Source organism: Macadamia integrifolia, chromosome 13 (genome assembly GCF_013358625.1).
Source record: "Macadamia integrifolia cultivar HAES 741 chromosome 13, SCU_Mint_v3, whole genome shotgun sequence".
NCBI classification, from domain to species: Eukaryota; Viridiplantae; Streptophyta; class Magnoliopsida; order Proteales; family Proteaceae; genus Macadamia; species Macadamia integrifolia.
In genome coordinates, this window is record NC_056569.1 from 27967591 (window position 1) to 27987088 (window position 19498).

Sequence of the window (19498 nt, forward strand, 5' to 3'; positions counted from 1 at the left end):
ATCTAAATCCATTTTTCTAATATCTTGTGTTTGGTTGGTAAAGATCCCAAACCAATTCCATAACCTTTGTTTATTCAACCTTGTTTAGTTTATTGGAATAGGGACATACATTAGAATTATGCGAAAAGTTTTCCCACTCAATGATTTAGGCTCACCTAATATTGTCAAGGAGAAGAGTGATACTGGAAAATTTTACCAACAATCATGTGTGAAATAGTCTTTTGCACCCTTTTGGTCATCCCTAAATTTTTTTTTTTATGGGCGGTGGTGAGGGTGAGAGGATCCTATTATCTTAGACTATATGAGGAACAAGAAGTCTCAAACTTGAAACATCTTGGTAGCTAAGCAATACTTCACTAGCCTCGGTTAGTAGTTGTTATGGGCTCTAAAATTTTCAATTCCTTGTTTTGCCATTTGACTAGTGTTTATTTTTACCATAAAATATTTTACGAAAACTAACATAAATTATATATTGTACAAGAATTGGAAAAGAAGAAAATATTTTACTAAAATGCAATACAAAAAGTTTGAAAACAACATTCATACTTTTGACATCCATGGAGGATTCTACCCTATATGTATAAATGTGCTTATTATTTACGTCGAACTAAAAGAACATAAGAAAGAAAATGATAAAAATATATATATATATATATATTAAAGAAACTTATTTTTGTCACAAAGGTATGTTATTTTTTAGAAGTTTATTATTTTCTCAAATGTCGAAAGGCATATATATTCTACAACATAGAGAGATGATATATTCTGACCATTAGATAGAGAAGAAATGATCTAGGTTAGTCACACATCAAATTTTAGAAACTAATTCAATTAAATACCTTCCTTGTATCTAGTATGTTAGACATTACTTTGCACTCTCCCAATTTTGAGTGGAAACAAACGGCCGGTTTAGATTTAAAAAATAATAATAAGGGATTGAGTTCTATCTGGCTACATAGTGTATGTTAGCACATCTCTGTGTCTATATCTTTTCTCCTACAACAAAAAGGTAGATATATCATTTCATAGGAAGGGAAGAGATATAGACACAGAAAAATGCCAACACATGCTAAGCAGCTTGGCAATGTTCTTAAAAAAGGGATAATTCAGATTTATGTAGTAATTTTTTGAAGTGAAAAGTGTCCCCGAGCACGAGGTTAGGAAACACCCAGACATATTTGATATCTTTTATTATTTTTTCTCTCATCTATAAAATGGATGAAAAATTCTATGTTAGTAGAATCCTTTCCCTTTTATGAAACATCACCTTCTAGTGTTGCATTCATTATGCATACATAGTTTTTTAGATTAAAAAGAAAGCTATGTAGTCGCATGACCCTTGCCTTAAAACGCGCAAAATTATCACTCTATCTTTATAAAATAAAAAATTTCATTCAGAGAGACGAAGGTGGTTTTCATTTTCGGTTAAAAAACAAGGGTGAGTTCATGCCAGTTCATGCCCTCCTTCATTCCGTATAAGCGTCCCATACTCCCATCTTCACTCCTACTTCCTGAAAGATGCGTGAGGGGCACCCAAGGTGGTCAAATGCTCTTGTGGCTCCACGTAACACAGAAACATGTGTGGAGAAACTCTCAACTGGGGATCCCAAGTGACGTCGGTACGACCGTTGGGTTTTCTCATTTTCTCTACTCTGCAATCCATCTTCCTCCCTATATAAACTGAAAATTCCTTTTTCAAATTTCAAACTCCAAAGATTAAGGTTTCTTGGACTTAGACTCAGAACCCACAAAAATTTTCCTAGCTGGCTTCATTTTTTATGCAGAGCAACGACTGGGTCTTCTCATTATCGAGTGAAATTTCCGGTTTCAAACTTCAAACTTCAATGTTCTAAGGTTTATTTGATCCAGAGCCCAAGAAAAATTTCGTGACAAAAGGTAACAGATACGATAAATTCTTCTCGGGGTTAAAGTTTCTCTGATTATTTCTATTTGAAGAAAATATGTCCAGATATTTTTATCGACCTTCCGTGTTGTGCTTGAAGTCCAGAAGTCTCTTTGTTTCCGCAAATTGCAATTTCTTACCGTCTTCCCCAACGAGTCATCTGCTTCGAAGGAAAGTCCGTTTCGGTACAATCAGATTTTATTTTGGTGTTTGCGAAGGTATCTATCTATCTATTAAGCTGTATATCCTTTCATTTCCCATTCTTCTCATTTAATTTGTTGTAGTTCTTACCTAAATCCTTTTTTTCCTCCTTACTTCTGTTGAATTTCTTGCTATTCACATGCCTTTTGATCTTGATTAACTGCTTCCAGTTTGACATTGTTGTAAATAGAAAAATGATTATAATAATATGAGAGAGAGAGAGAGAGAGATTTATCTTTGATCAAATGGCTACAAACGGAATTACTGCAGTGTTGTAAAAAACAGGAGACAAAACCAGTGGGAGAGTTTGAGAGAGTATGTGAATGAGAGAGAAGGGGGATAAAACGCTCATAATTCTACAAAAATTAGCCGTTGCTGACAAAGAGTAAAACATGTCGGCAAGTGTGAGTGTGTGAAAATAAACCTTGAAGCCCCAGAGATAAGAGAGCATAGTGAGCCTTTCTTTCATGGAACCCTACCTTTTTAATACCAGTTATATTATATGAGCGTCACTCAACTTTCTTCCATAACCAATGTGGGATTAAAGATTCCCACTATTTTTTGCTTTACTTTAAACAACATTGCGAATGTCTCGGGTAATTTCCCTTGTGGGGGACGGAACTAACAAAACCTTTTGAAAGAGGTATTTTGAAAGGCCTTTTTTGCTTTAAATACAACATACATAATTGAGGCAATTGTATGATTGCAAGTTGATTAGGCAATTGTATGATTGCAAGTTGATTTTCCTGTGTCTTGTATTAGGACAAGCTATGATGATTCTACTTGTTTTTCTTGTGTCAAACATAAGCTTATTACTCTAATCTCTTTCTGGTCATATGTTTCCACTGAAATTTGTACTTATATCATGTTTTGGGGTCTTGATTTCCATTTTACATTATTATGTCAACCTTCTGCTTTTTTGTTCATTGTACTACCGATAGAAAAGAGGTTCATTTATGCTTGATGTGCTAACAGCGACATGTTACTTCATTGGAAATAATTTTTACTCATGATGCCTTTTCTTTGCTAGAAGTGTGCTTTTAAGCTTCCGTTTCTTTGCTGAAAAACCTTCGCCAAATTTTGATATGCCCAATGTCCTGGTAGTTAAAATGGGGTTATTCAATTTTAGGGACCATATTAAGATGCTCTTTCATTTGTTAACCTTGAATATGGATTTAGTGTCTATTAGCATAAATCCAAATAAGATTACATAAAAGAAGCTATATATTTAGTTTGGGACGTATTGTGGTATCATCATTCTTTCTCTATTTTTATTTTTTATTTATTTAATAAATTCTCTTAATTTAACTTTAGGTCTAAAGGCTGAATCTGTGAATCCACTCAAGAACAGACACATCTCACTTTCAGTAAGTTCGCCTTCAGTCATGGACCATGTCGTGTCTGAAAATGGTGCACAATCAGCTGAGCTATTTCATGGAGTCGAGGATGACTTTGGAGGTGTCATTGTGGACTTGAAAGACCCCATGGATTCAGAGGTCTTTGTTGCTTCTCTCAGAGCTTCGATATCAAAATGGAGGCAAGAGGTGTTATTCCAATCAATTTATCTTCTTTTAGTTTTATGTATATATTTTGGTGGGTAGGGAAATTTTCTATTCAAGGAACAAAGTTGCAGCCTTTTTTATCCATACAACAACAACAACAACAAACTCAACTTTATCCCAACTTAATGGGGTCGGCTACATGGATCTATGCAAAAAAAAATAAATAAGGAAGATTAAAGTTAAATGTAAAAGTGAAAGAGAAGAGGCACAATACCAGCAAGGTGGGGAAAATCTCAGCTAAATGGGATCAGCTACATGGATCTTTGCCCTCCACTCAGTTCTATATGAGGTCATAGTTGGGACAAAATCTAGACAATGCATGTCATTTCTGTCATTTTAGGCCTGCTCCTAGCTCTTTTAGCTTCTTCAATTGGAATAAGATCATTTCTCCTTACTAGGGCATCCCTAGGCCTTTGTTGGACATGACCATACCACTTCAAGCGACTTTCTCGGAGTTTGTCATCGATCGGTGAAACTTCCAAATAAGCTCTAACATATCCATTCTTTACTTTATCCTTCCTAGTTTTGCCGCACATCCATCTTAACATCCTCATCTCTGCTACAAAACTTCTCAATGTGACACTTCTTGACTACCCAACATTCCGCCCTATACATCATAGCCGGTCGTACAACAGTTCAAAAGAATTTTCCTTTAAGCTTTAAAGGAATACGTAGGTCACACAACACTCCGGTCGCACCTCTCCACTTCATCCATGCCACTCTAATTCTCTGTAAAACATCATCCTCTTATGTCACCTTCTTTATTATTCATGTCCCTTATTAACTTTTCCCAATGGTCTGGCAAGATTGCTAGGATCAGAAGATGTTTGGAAATGTTGAGAATACTTGAAGTCCAAAAAATGCAAATCTTAAGCCATCCTATTTTGTCCTATCCTCACCTTCCTCAGTGACATTTCTTTTTCTCTGTGAGATCTTCCATATTGGTTCTGATTTGGGTCTGCAGTAGCTGACTTTGATACCTTATGGCAGAGAGAGCAGCTAGTGTGTGCTGACAATGCTTTGATGATGAAAGTGAAATGTGGTTAGATGCTCAACTTTATGTTTTAGTGACCTCCCTTTGAGTATTTTCACTGTGCTGTTTTCGCACTTTAATGATGGTCTTTCGACCCCAATTTCATGCAAGACAGGTGTATCATTGCATTGAAACAGTCTTCTTATTGTCTTCACCAGCCCTTCTCCCTGAAACTTTTGTAGCATCCAATATATATTTTTGATGAAAGGGCAAAAGTTTCTGTTGACCATCCCTCTCCTTTTGATGAGTGTGCTGGGTTGAATGGTTGAAGCTTCCGCGGACAAAGGCAGAGTTTGATGGCATCTTACGCCTTTCATAGAATGCTAGATTATATAGAGAGTGCAACAAACTGCATCTGAAGATGGAGAGACTCTTACTCTAGAGTGTTTAGTAAAGCTTTAAAAATCTGCTCTATTGGGCATCAATAAGATATTGGATGAAATGGGGTTTGAAGAGTTTTAATATAGGTCGGCTGATGTAGATGCCTTGGCTTGGCTAGATCGAACCGACCCACTATGGAGGCCTAAGCCAATACACAACCAACCCAAACCGGGTTTTTGGACTGGCAAGGGTTGGTAGTTGATAATTATGAAAGCAATCTTAGCATATTTGATTCTCTTTGTTTTAGAAGTAGATACACAGGGGTTTCTTTTGGAATTAGTTAGTTTCTATTTTTAGAGTAGTTTCCTTTCAAGTAGTTTCAATTAATTGTTTTGATTTTCCTTTATATTAGACATGTTATTGATGGAGCAGTTCAGATTTAGAGTACGAAATTTGAGTGGAATAATTTTCGAGAGCCTGAGTGGCTGTGGAATGTTGCTATTTCCCTTCATCTTTCTTCTACTTGCGATTCTTCTTCTTCTTCTCTTCTTCTGGTTCATTTCTTACTTGAGTATCTGGAACTCACTTCTCATCCACTGTTTCCACGATTCCTGCAACTAACCAGACCGGAACCAAACTCCTACCTTCCTCCAACTGTGCTACTTGAAACCTGGAATGAAGACAGCCCCTTCGAAGGCTAATTGAAATCTGGAATATTATGTCCTAGATATCATTATTGCAGTGAACTACAGAGCTCCAACTTTCTGGTTTTGTTACCGCCAGATCTGGTCTACAAGGGCCATGGTTCTCCTTCAAGTGCTGTTTTGAGGCATCGATCCATTGAAATCCTAAGGCTATTAGCTTTCGAATCTTCGCCTAGAATTTCAAGCTTAGCCGAGGATTATCGAAGGTGAGATTGCACTTGGTCGAAGCTGGTTTCTCCACCTACTGTTAGTGCTGAAGTTCGAAGACAATCAATCCTTGTTTGGTAATTAAAACCCTTCAACCCTTATCCCTATTTTACCCGTCTCTTCTTTCATTATCAATTCATATCCATATTTTGCTCATCATTCCCAAGTTACCCTTGTCACTCATACATTGCCTTATTCCATACTTGGTGTAGTCTCTCGTATGGTTAAAACTTTATACTTACGAATCCACCACCATCTTTTTGGAACTTCTGTTTTGTTGGAAGACTGCCATTGTAGTCATTATTGGAGTGTTTATTGTGAGACTAAGCACTTGTGAGCGTTGGAATAATTACCAAACTGCCACTACATCTTAATTATTGAGTTCTCGCATTCGGGTGGGCCCATAAGAGAACCGAACAAGGTTTTTGAACCCCAGTTCTACATCATCGGCTTATGCAAGTTTAGAGTTTAGGGAACCTAATGCAATCCTAATGCCATTAGGAAAGGACATAACCTTTATATTCCTTCACACAAAAGGAATCTTGCGTATTCCCGTGCTTGGAGTGGATCCAAGCTGAAAAGGATGAGGTTTAGTAATGTTTCACAGATAATATTACTTATTAGGAGTTTCATTTCTTCTTCTTTTCTTTTCTCTCTTTATTTATTTATTTTTTATTATTATTCAATTGCTATATGGAATTAAAAGGTTATGATTTAACTTTTCTGTGAATTTGCATGCATAAGATGGTGCTTAGACAATAGACTCCATGACTGGTCATACTGGTTTTGTTAATAGAAAGTGCAGACAAGGTCATTCTATGTTTGTACGATGTATTGGTGATGGATGGAAATGCAATGGCAAATACCATCTGCCCTTACATGCTCTAAGAGTAATTCCGTGTGACAATCAAGCACAGGCCAAGTTGATTTACTTTTTGTTAATTATATCTTGTTTGAGACTGAAATGCTTTGTCTATGGTAGCTTGCTCAAGTTCCTGTTTCATTATAACTATAATCTCACTTCCTGTTTTCTTACTTACATCGCCAACTTATGGTTTCTCCAGGATTTAGTTTCTCTAGAAGCTGCTGAGTCAATTTTGAAAGTTTGTAAACCTAGATACAGATATTTGGTATAGACATTTGACAGTGGGCTTGGATTATATAGCATTGGCTTAGAAAGTATAACATGCGACTAATATTGGAGGAAATTTAAGGTAGCCATGGATTTTATTATCTTGGTGGCCTGGTTACCAAGGGTTGCCTTCATTAGATGGTGGTTCCATCCCAAAATGCATGCCTCACTGAGTGTCCAGTATGCTTGTAAATTGCATGCTCTGAAAGTATTTGTTGCTTGGGAATCATTTTTGAGTTTCCTATGGGTTTCAATTTGTTTGAGCCATGAGACAAGAATTACTCTCTGTAGGTTAGGTGGTGTTGGAATCTGAAAGTTTGCTCATTTCTGTTGCTTAAATTTCTCGTATTTGTCCTTCAAAGATATGGATTTTCTGAGTTTCATGGTTCCAGTCTACTACGCTGTCATAATTTTTGTTGTTAGCATTGAGTAATTGCTGATACCTTTTTGCAGGGTAAGAAAGGTGTTTGGATTAAATTGCCCATCGAACTTGTAACTCTTGTTGAAGCTGCTGTAAAGGTATCTCAACTGAGGTCTTTTTTCACCCTTCTTAAAATCATCTTGAATCGTTGAAGCTGTATTAACTAGTTTTCTTGGTATGTTGCTTATGTATGCAGATAAGTAACTTTGAATGCGGAGTTCTGTTATTGTGTTTTTTTTTTGGTCCTTTAATCTGTCTCATTTTATATCTTCTCAAAGCTGCTGCTAAAATAACTATTTCTTTCTTGATATGATGTTTTTGTATTCTACAAGTTTAGAGTGTACTGGTAAGATAAAGGTTAATTTTAATCAAGCATGTATTTACTGTAATGTAGATTTTTATTTTCCCGGATCTGTTCTCTTAATTTCATTAGATCTTTTATATTTCACTTCAGTCTATGTTTACAATTTGCAGGAGGGATTCTGGTACCACCATGCTGAGCCAAACTACTTGATGCTTGTATCTTGGATTGATGATACTCCTCATACTATACCTGCAAATGCATCACACCGAGTTGGTGTCGGTGCTTATGTGATAAATGATAAAAGAGAGGTACTCCATCTGCTGTTGCTGTCTTATAGTACTCTGGTTAAATCAACAGAAAACTCAAGATGCCTCTCTGCTTCATTTACACTCTAGATGATTAAGAGCCACTGTTTGGTGGATCCCCTAAAACACCTGATTGGATTATTGAAACTATCATATCTGTTGTATTCTTTTGTTTGGTGAAACAGGTAAGGTGGAAGGTCCAGAAAGATACTATTGATCTGATGGTTATGGTTACATCCATCTAATTGTATATAAATCATCTGAAAGTTATTCTTTTTTGGTGTTAGCGAACTCCCTAATATCTGAATTTATCTGGTCATAGGGAAGTGTAAGAATTCTTCCTTCCCATCTGTCCTGATATGAATGTTCCACTTGGTTAGGTTCCAGCATTTTTGTTCACACAAGTCTTGTCTGTTCTTGACCATGGGTCTTACAACCCATATCCTCATTTGGGTTTGTACTATTTTAAATTAATGTAGAGTATCTAGATTTGATAAGATCTCTGTGAATATTTTCTATTTTGTGACCTCCTTCTGATTGCGTCATTATTTTGGATCTGCAAAATGGTAGATTCTGGTACTACAGGAGAAAGGTGGCAAGTTAAGGGGCACTGGTGTTTGGAAGTTCCCAACTGGAGTTGTTGATGAGGTATGTACCTCGATATTGATGATCTTCCTTTTTTTCTTCCTTTAGGCTCTGTCTGGTTGAATGTGAAGTAAAGGGAAATAAATTAGAACCCCCAAAAAAAAAAAATTGGAAACACTTTTCTATCACTACCAAAGATTGTTGTCTAACTCAACCAAATTCCTTGGGTTTTAGAAAGTAAAAATTTACTTGAAAAACTTTACTACTATATTTTCTAAGATTTTTAGTTACACAATCATGATTACATTTTCAATTAATTTCACTTACCTTCATTTGTCTTTACTTGCAACCACAGAGCCTTAAGGTATATGCAGTTTTTTTTTTTTCACTAGTAACGGACATCTTTCATCAGGGTGAAGATATCTATAAGGCAGTAGTAAGGGAAGTTAAAGAAGAGACAGGAGTAAGTAATAAAAATCTGCAATTTTGAATTTTAAATGTTCAATTGTAGTTTTTTAACATACATCGAAGGATTATATCCTGCTAAAACCTTTCCTTTCTTCATGTGGCAGATTGATACAGAATTTGTTGAAATACTGGGTTTTAGGTAAGGATGGATGGATCTAAAATTTTTTTATATATACTTGAACTGAAAGTGTTATTCTCATTAGAAGGTTAGCTATTCCTCTTTTCTTACAGTGCAGCAACCCTATTCACAATTTCGTATATGTTCTTTATATCTGGATCTCAATATTACTGTCCTTTTTGAAGTATATCTTGAGGATTGACAAATCTACTTACAGCGTAGTTTCCGACTCTGAATAAATAAAAGTGGAGTCACACCTAGAATATCTACTGGGTCAAATCATTATAATTAGATTATCTTAACCATCTGATCCAACTGTTGAGGAAACCTGGTGATTGTCTGGGTCCTCTGGGAAGAAGTCTACAAATGGATGGTTTAAGTTGGTGCCCCACCAATGTCTCATTTTTCCTGTCATTGTCTTACTGGCAGCTATCTTAGATATAGTGAACACTAGCATGTTTTCAGATATCACATTGTTAGGGCTATAGTTTCCTGGGCAACCCGCCTAGAAGGGGTTTCTGTGCTGCCAAATATTTGGTAAGATTTTTTATTTACACAATCATGATCATTTTTCCCGTTGTTAAGTGTGTACCACGAGAGGAGTGTTTTAGTGTCTATATGTCAGTATTAATTGGTTGAGTTAGTTGTTATTTCCTTACCGTAATTTGACTCTTAAAAGGGTTTCCTACTTTAATTAGGTTAGCTAGTTTATATAAACATTGGGGCTAGAAGTTAGAACACGATAGGAATGGATACTCCATCTCCATTGTGCTATTCTTCTCGTTCTTCTTTGTAGATTCTGGTTTATTGTATTTGGTTTTAAAAAATAGGGTTTCTGCTGTTTCTGTCGTACCTTGCTGTTTGTCTCTTCTTTTGGTTGTTTCAACATACCGCTTCTATTATTCTTATGATGTCGTCTGGTTAGTTTTCTGTTGTCCTTGCGAAACTAGGGTCTGCATCTGATGAATTCACCTTGTACGTCTCACCGTGCTCCTTCGTTTTCTGCAATTAGGGATTTGAGAGTTTTCATATGGGTCGTAAAGATCAACCGAGGCATTTCAGTCCACACCAGTATCATCGTAATGATTCCAGATGTACCATGTCACTGATGGCTTATGCGAATACAAGCTCATCAAATTAGAGATATTCTAGCCACTCTAAATGCGACATAAGTCTGCTTCATCTTCATATCCAAAGCAGGGCACTCCTTCAACAAACTTGGAAATGTGTTATTCTGATTTGGCTTCTGGCATGGGTTACTGTGATCTGCTCTGTGATTTGAAGACCTAATCTGTTCTGCTCCTCTCCTGATAGGATCTGATCACCTTGTGGATGGATACTGAGAGAGACGATATGATTACCTTGTGTATGGATGTGCGATGCTCCCTTCTCTGTTTTCTGGTTTCACTGCAAGTGGTCTATCACGTGCTACACGTGAGGGGGGAAGAGTATTATTGTCATCTGCTCTAGTCATCAGCTGAAGATTATTATTTTTTGCTTGTTCGTGTCATCTGTTCATGTCATCAGCAACAATATTTTCTTATGAAGAAGGTTATACTTGTGGTATTCAGCAACAAGATTCTCTTATGTGGTTCCCAGCAACCTTATGTTGCTACTTTTGGTTTCCAGCAACCTTATGTTGCTACTTGTGGTTCCCAGCAACCTTATGCTGCTACTTATGGTTTCCGGCAACCTTATGTTGCTACGCGGTTCCCAGCAACCTTATGCTGTTACTTGTGGTTCTCAACCTATGTTGTTTTTTATCAGTGGTTCACAGTGACCTATGCTGTACTTTTTATCTGTCTTCTTTGTGAAGATTACTACTTGCCTTCCTTGAGAAGGGTTAATGATGATGATGTTGCTGATATGATATTTTGGATTGTGGGTTGGTATTCTCTGCCACTTATTTTATTCGTTGCTATTTGGATTTATTAGACACGAAGATTTTTCTCTACTATTGGTGCAGACGATTGATGTGCTTGAGTTGATAGTGCTACCAAAATTAAGTTCTCTCTGTGCTCACTGGCATCTACGACTGCTATATATGTTCAAGACTGGTTTTGCTATTAATATCTATTCTTGTTGTTACAAGCTCTAGCCTTTTGATATATGTATATATATATATATATATATATACTCCAGCTTCAGGGGGAGTGTTAAGTGTGTACCGTGAGAGGAGTGTTTTAGTGTGTTTCAGTCGTTGTTAAGTAGTTGAGTGAGTTGTTATTTCTTTATTGTAGTTTGACACTTAAATGGTTTCCTACTTTTAGTTGGTTGCTTAGTGTATATATACACTGGGGATAGAACACGATAGGTATTCCATTCCTATCGTGTTCACCCTTTCTCCTCTTCTCCATCTCCATCTTCATTGTGCTCTTCTTTTTCATAGATTCTGGTTTATTGTATTTAGATTTGTTACACTCGTCATTTTCTGAAGGTTGACACATGGCTAATCCAGACCATGTCCTATCAGTCCCATGGTCAGAATAGCCACATCATCTGTCCAGTGGTACAATGAGAGTGGGTAGCACAAGAACCCCTTCCTAAGAAGTCTGCACAAATGTCATTTTGCTTTTTATTTTTGTGCAGTGTTTTTTACCAATAGGACAGACAGTATTGAGCCTTAGACAAATTAAATGTGAAGATAAACATAAGGGCTCATACACACCTCCCCCCCCCCCCCCCCCCCCCACACACACACCCCTAAACCTATCCCATGTAGTAAATGTAATCTATGGGCAGCAGTGGTATCAATCTTCCATAACCAGAGCATTTATACACACCTACGCCAAGCATAATATAGAGGATTAGGGGATGTACCGGTTAACTTCCTGTCTAATTTACTAACCTGGACAAGAGCAGGCAGGAACTGGTGGTTAGATCTGAAGTTCTCCTGTTAGATGGGAAGCCCAAATTTGCAAGCACATGGGAGAAACAAACCCATGGCAGGACTACATGCCTGTGCTGACAGAATAGATACATTTCACTTTGTGTGTGTGTGCACAAACGTCAGGATTTCTTTATTAGTTTATGACTTTATGTAGACTTTCTAACAATCCTCATATCTTTCCCCTTTTGATCAGTGCTTTGGTTTTATTTTTTCCACTTATAGGCAAAGTCACCAGGCATTTTTTGGAAAGTCGGATTTATTCTTTGCTTGCCTGTTGCGGCCACTCTCCTTTGACATCCAGAAGCAAGAAGTAGAGATCGAGGCGGCAAAGGTAATTCATAGTTTACAATATTTTACAGCTCTACGCAGACACTCGGCCTCACACCATGTGAAATAACATCAATGTTTCCAAGCTTCATTAATTGATTAATTTTCTTCTTTGGACTTACTGGAATTATTTTTGTTTAGGGAATTGAGAGATTTTGAATAGTACAATGACCCCAATTATGGATTTTTTGGCCACATTCCAATTTTAATAAAAGAGAAGGGAGAGAAGAATAAGATGTAGCACTTAAATTACACCCTGGTTCCCGGCGAAACTTCAACCGGGTCCCTAACATTTCAGAAACTACCATTGGGGTCCCTCAAATTTGAGGAAACTATGATTGAGGTTCCTTGGGGTTATATTGCGTTTACTCCAAATCACTAAAACATTTCTCATGACTTCCATATTTGTTGGAATGACTATTTTTTACAGCAAAAACATCGTCCTAACTAATTAGACCCTTGATCATTGTCTTTATTCTTACAAAGACCCTTGGTCATTATCTCAGACTAAGGGTTTAATCAGTTTGAAGGGTTCCTTTGGCTGGGTTATTAGGTAGAACTGTCATATTCCAGAAACTTAAAAACCTGTGAGCATATATCTCAAGATTTGGACTGATATCAGTCTAATAGAGGAACACTTGATCATAGTTTCTGCAAACGTTAGATGTCCCAAGTCCTGACCATAGGTTTAGAAACATGAGAGAGTTCACTTGTGTTTCACCAAACTATTAGGACCACAACTGTAATCTACCCAAGAAAATAAGAATAGGAAATAGCAGAGGAAAACCTGGGTGATGAGTCATGACTGGAGCGTTTGAAGAAATTGCCCTTCCTACCTGTTCCAGATACATGGTCCAAATCTAATTGATGGAGTATGTACATTTTTTCTGACTTTCAGGGCCATGTGTTTTGGCTGACTGCAGCTGAACTTGTTTGGTGATGCCTGTGGTCAAATAATGGAGAATTTATACCAGAGATGGCCATTTTTCTGTCCGGGATAGTCGGGACATATTTTAAATGGTCATCTGAATGTACGGACCTCTCTAATTTTTCTTTTGATGATTTATGGTTTTTTTTAACCAAGTGTCCTGTAACATATGGTTTACCATCTGGGACTGGCAGATGTTGAAAGACTTCCCTGGCTGTTTCCAGATTTATTCTGTTCTCTAAAATTCTGCCCTTATGTACAGTGAATTAGTAATGTTGTTTACTTGTGGTTCCTCGGGACCAAGAGGAGTGCACTAGATGAAATGGCTAAAATCAGTCAATGTGTGCCAATCTTTGACCAAAACAATGATAAAAATAAAAGTTGTAGCTATCTAAAAATGGTTTTCTGATCTTCATTTACCATGTGTAGCATTAGTTCTTCAAGAAATTCCCTGTGGTAGAAGTACAGGAGATATTAACCATAAAAGGCTTCTGAGAATATTTCATCTGTTTTCTATTCTTCCAGTGGATGCCGATTGAGGAATATGCGGCGCAACCATTTGTACAGAAATATGAGATGGCAAAACACTTGATTAATATCTGCATTGCGAAGATTGATAAAAAAGAGTATTCTGGATTTTCTCCGGTGCTAACAGAATCAGCTTTTATAGAAAAACCATTTGATTTGTACTTGAACAGCCATGATTTTAACATAGGCCAGAAATCTTGATGACCATTATAAGCAAAGGGTACAATTACAATCTATATTGATTAATTTATGTGTACTCTGCAGTTTCCCGCAAAGGGAATGTAAGAACTTTTTTTTCTGGTTTATTTATCTATGCTTGTTGCGTGACAAGATTCACAGTTGCTTTTCTGCTAGAATTTTGTTCTTCGGTACTGATTCTTGATTTGGAGTTGTATCAATTCAAGTTACAAATAATTGGAAGTTTGTTCTTCAATACTGATTCTTGATTTGGAGTTGCAAACGCATGGCAGATCTCAGAATTTTGTTATTTTATCCATCTTGTTACTCAAGCCAGCGCATGGCAGTCAAGAAAGGGGGAACCTTGGTCTGTGTTTGGTATGCATTCTTGGAATAGATTCTAGGTCTAGACGTCATTCTGAAACGAGAAAATAGAGAAGAATTATGTTTCAAAATGCATTCTAGACCTAGAATCTATTCTGAGACTTCTGGTCTAAACTCTGGTTTAAACAAATTGTTCAGGTAGGTTTCTCGAGTCTCCAAGATACTTGTCATCATTTCTTGCATTGGAAAGAAATTTTCTTGGGTTTTTGTTTTCTTTTACATTTTTAATGAAAAATTAAGCCACTAATTTTCAGATCATCAGTTAAGATGGCATAGCCGTCTGGATGCAAAAATTTATAGGGAGAGAGAATGAAACGCCTCGAGTTAGGTGCTACTCAAGTGTTGGTCACTAAGGTGGTGAATTGAGAAGTAGTAACCTTCTTTTGATTCTCTTTGTTCTTGTTCTTAAAAGTTAATTTAATTTGGTGGTAAAAATATTTTCATTAACTTGAAAGTGATTTACTATTATGTCATTTTAAAAAACTGTCATTGTTCATGTCAAATGAGGACTAGCCCTCATTGAAAAAAAAATGTTATAATAAATGGATGAAAAAGGTATAGTAACTTCTTTCTCACCAACGTAAGATTTTCCTTACTTTCTACTAAAAGAATGTCAACATTTTCAGTGTTAGGAGATGAGTTTTTATCCAAGTGGCAGGCAACGAAGCAGTTGGGTTCTAGCATTCAAGTAAAGAGAAGGTCACTAGTTTAACCCTCTTACCCGCCACCTTGAAAAAATTTAATAGTAATTTATTGCAAAAGTGTGACCCAGTGGCCTCCCTTGTTGGCCCCTCAGTGAGAATTGTCTACCTTCTCATGGTCCCTTGAAGGTCTTTATGTGGCTCTTCAGTGGCAACACGTGGTTTGTTCTTGCTTGTAACTGCCTATATATTTGGTGCCAAGTGGCAAAATTGGGAAGAAAAGGGGTAAAACATCCAACCTGTGGTTAATCTGTAACTTGAGTATTTAGTGATGCTTTGACCATTTTCCCTCAAACTCATCCTGGTTGGTTTCTCCCTATCCTTTTCAGAAACTAACAAAATGTCAAAGGGGATGTTCATGTTCTTCATAGCCCCTTGGTTGTTGATCTCCAATACAGGCAGTGCAAAGGCTGGGGAAGTTTCTGGTAATAGTTTACCTTCACCTGATGCTTGTCTAGACTGTATCTGTAAGCATCCATGCCCCACTCTCCCACCACCACCAACAGTGTACGCGCCACCTCCTCCCGCTCAAGGAGATTGTCAACCACCTCCAAATCCTTATGGGTATCTAATTATAACTGGGGAAAACCAAGCAACTCCACCACCTTTGCCCATCTCAATCAGACCCTTCCGTGTTGTGTTATCCTATTTTATCTCCTTGATGTTATCGTTTGCTGTTATTTTGTAGGGATCCTTGGGAGAATGCAGACTTTGTATAATTCTAGGGTAGCAATGCAATAAAGTGTCTTATTAGAAGCCACCTTCCCAACTCATTTTAAAAGAAGAAGCTGTGTTGGTTAGTTGAATAGATTAATAGTAGTAGTTTAACATGTTATTCCTTTTGTAGTTTAAATGGTTCATCTTCTGCTTTTGGACTTATGATGGATGAAATTCTTCTGGTTTGTGTACTGAGATAGTCATATATATATATATATATATATATTTGGAGTTCTTTCCCTTGGGATTGTTGAGATGAATGCATAAACATGAAGAAGAAACTAATCAAACAATTACACATGAACATGAGGAATGTAATGTGGTTCGTCATGAATGCTTACATCTACTCAAGAGAGAGAGAATTTTTTCCGTACTCCACCATTTTCCACCGCACTATCTTTCTATGGAGATATTTTATAAGCACCTTAGAAACCCTAATCCATATGCAATTATAATTTTATCTATGTACATGTAATGGATCCAAAACTTGACCCAAACATATACGAATCTTGGCGGAGGTCTTGATTTGAGCCCAACCCGAACATGTATATATAACAATACATAATTTATATAATACATATGGGAGAAAAAAACACTACCTGGTCGTATTGCCCCTATGCCCAAACACAAAGGAGCGTGCAAAATGATGGCTTTGCCCTTGTGAAATACAAAATACCCAATTACCATTGATGCCCCTATGTGTTCCCTCATTGGCCCCTCGTGCCAATGCAGGGGCCATGTGACCAAGTAACGTTCTTTTCCCGAATACATATAAATATATAATGGGTGAAAAAACCTTGCCGGTCTAGCATAGGAAACACCAGACATGTGGGCGAATGATAGCACAAGCAAGAGCATCTTCAGTGCACAGAGGGGTGCTGGCAACGCGGTCACTTCGCATCTATTGTGTATAGACATTTCCTACGATAGATTGGTGGGGTTCTATTTTCAATAAACAGTATTTAAGGACCAGAGAATGCAACCCAATAGCACACATACATAGTAGCACCCGCTGCCATTTGAAAGGCATGCGTGAGCATCTTTAGCATGGGTCAACTCAATCTTTTTTCACCCATTGTGTCTTGGTGTAGGTACACATTATTGGGTAGCATAATTTTTTCCTATATTTAATTATACATAATTACATCATAATTATCCATTCACCGCAGGGCTCAAGATGCACGTGAGGGTATTTTGAGAACATATAAAACCCTATAGAGGTTTATGAACCCTAAGATGGTGGGTGAACTGTCCTCTATAAACGTAGAAAAACTTTCTCCTTCTAAATTTGTTGTCTCAATTCATTCAGTGAGCTGCAAGAATTCTACCAGAATTGTTGCATTGGATTGAGGAAGTTATCAATTCGATTTAGGGCGTCAACATGCAGGTTGAGCTTAAGAGTAGTGTGTGCTATCAGACTTAATTATAGGATAATAGTTTGATATCCAAAATAAGGTGATTGTTACTTGCTGATGTGCACATTGTCTGTTCTAATCTGGTTTGTCACTCCTCAACCCCTTCATTAGACACAACTGCCATTAAGGCTTTAAATCAAGCATCAGTATCAGTATTGGTATTAGTCATATTAAATATTTAAATCGAATGGTTTTGCCTTCAATTTCAATAGAAATGTCGTTTTCTGAACAGATTTACCCTTAATAAGAATCATTCCATCGATACAGGATCGGGTAGGTATCAGTACCAGGCACATGCGATTCCATAGAGTAGTGTGACCTGCAGCTTGGTCACCCAACCATGTGAAATGAGTGTGAAATGTGGGGATTTAGGGCAATGGAGGTGTTTATGATAATATATGGGGTGGATGGACACTATTATTAAACCTGTCTACAGAAACTTTTCCATTCATTAAGTGGGCAGGTGAGGTGAGGTGAGGTGAGGTGAGCTAGCTAGAGGTTCCGTGTGAGGGAGGCAATGGTTTAATTTCCAAGTACAAACATACCTGGTTAAAGGTCTTTGATGTTGATCCTTTGATTAAATGGATGAATCAATTACTTCAGAATGCTTAACATTAGTGGAGCTTGGTATCTTGTCCACCCTGCTTGGGTCCATCCACATCTAGAAGTAATGACCTAATTTGGGCAAATAACTATCACTATCAAATACTTGCCCCATATTTACTCAAATTCTCCTATTCCAAACTTCTTTTCTGATATCCATACTAAACAAAACCTCTATAAGAATAAAGGTTATTCGGTGCACAAGGTTCTGGCATGTGCGAGGTGCAGGGGTAAGAACTACGTAGCCTTACCCTGAGAATGTTGAGAGGCTGTTTCGACTCTTGAGTAATAAAGGAAGTACACTCACCCACTAAGTTTGCCTTCCCTCCCATCGTTCCAAGTAGGGGTGTCAATCTGTCGGTTTGGTTCAGTTTCAGTTCAAGTTGAATTCATTTCAGCGTGGTAATGTGAAACCAAAACCAAATCAATAAAGAAATCAGTTTCAGTTTCTTGTATTGGTTGTTTCGGTTCTGTTTACATACAAATTTATACACAATTAAACTGACTTTTTTACAAGTTTGGGTCTGATTTCGGTTTTTTTTCAGTTTGGTTTTGGCCTAGGCTTTGAACCGGTTTCAGTTTGGTTTCTGGTACGTTTCTGATTGGTTTTGGGGTCATAATACACCAAACCAAAACCGTCTCAAATAAGACTTCAGTTTGGTTCAGTCGGTTTTACACTTTTACCGGTTTGGACACCCCTAGTTCCAAGCTCATTTCTTCTGTCATTGATAAACTTTAGTGTTGCCTTCTTAGGAAACCATAACTTCCAGTCTCAGAAATCCAATCTCTCGTGAAAGTCTCTTAGATCCATGGGAAATCATCCCTCCTCTCTCGATGATCTCATTTGCTAGGATCACAGATGCTCCTCCACAGTTTCATACCTCTACCCTTCTCCCCACATCGCCCTTCCACTCTACATTCGAACTCTAGTGCTTGCCATTGCTATAACAGATCAGTGTTTTGTAGATAGAAAGCGCTACCAAGACTCTCTTACAGAAAGCTCTAGTCTTCATATGTGAGGGAGAAAACCCTAGAGTACTCTAACCCCATTCTCCGATAAGGGCTCGAGCTCTTTTTTCGCAATCAGGCTAGAGACGGCAAGGTACGAAAGGCCCTTGCGCCACAAACATGGGGGCGCACAATGACCACCATGCCCCCAGGAGAGGGGCACACAATGTATCTTGGTAATCTTTTGAATGAAAAATGAAAAGTGAAAGGAATGTTCTGCCGACCTACAGATGGTATATTCTAACTTCAAAAAAACATTCCTATGAAGATACAGCCACCGAACATGGTGGATGTGCACGGAGCTGCTACCTATCATTCCCAGGGTAGCCACCTTTAACAGATCTAGAGTGATCTCCTTAGGCCCTATCATTCCCAGGGGCAATTAACTCCAACAGATCTAGAGTAACCTCCTTCAGGCATTTCCCAAATGAATGCCATCTGCTAGCTTGGTATAATCAGTTGAATCACATTAGTCTAGAAATATCCAATGCTGGATCCACTCTTTCCATGCATGCCAGGTTTAGAGCCACAATGTAGAAACACCTCCCCCAAACCA

The 19498-nt window shown here is 37.6% G+C and overlaps 1 protein-coding gene across 1 annotated transcript; it reads left to right on the forward strand.

Moving 5' to 3' along the window:
• Nucleotides 1-1424: 1424 nt before the first annotated feature.
• LOC122059983 (nudix hydrolase 2-like) lies at nt 1425-14273 on the forward strand. The gene is made up of 10 exons (XM_042623099.1): nt 1425-1896; nt 2004-2121; nt 3419-3648; nt 7517-7582; nt 7959-8096; nt 8664-8741; nt 9091-9141; nt 9251-9285; nt 12377-12485; nt 13935-14273. The coding sequence occupies exons 3-10, from the start codon at nt 3490-3492 to the stop codon at nt 14136-14138; spliced, it is 840 nt and encodes a 279-aa protein (XP_042479033.1). The 5' UTR covers nt 1425-1896; nt 2004-2121; nt 3419-3489; the 3' UTR covers nt 14139-14273.
• Nucleotides 14274-19498: the final 5225 nt, after the last annotated feature.

Coding starts and splice junctions, on each gene's coding strand:
- LOC122059983 (XM_042623099.1), top strand. CDS start 3,490: ATGGACCATGTCGTGTCTGAAAATGGTGCACAATCAGCTGAGCTATTT. Junction 3,649..7,516: donor TATCAAAATGGAGGCAAGAG/GTGTTATTCCAA, acceptor ACCTTTTTGCAG/GGTAAGAAAGGTGTTTGGAT. Junction 7,583..7,958: donor TTGTTGAAGCTGCTGTAAAG/GTATCTCAACTG, acceptor TACAATTTGCAG/GAGGGATTCTGGTACCACCA.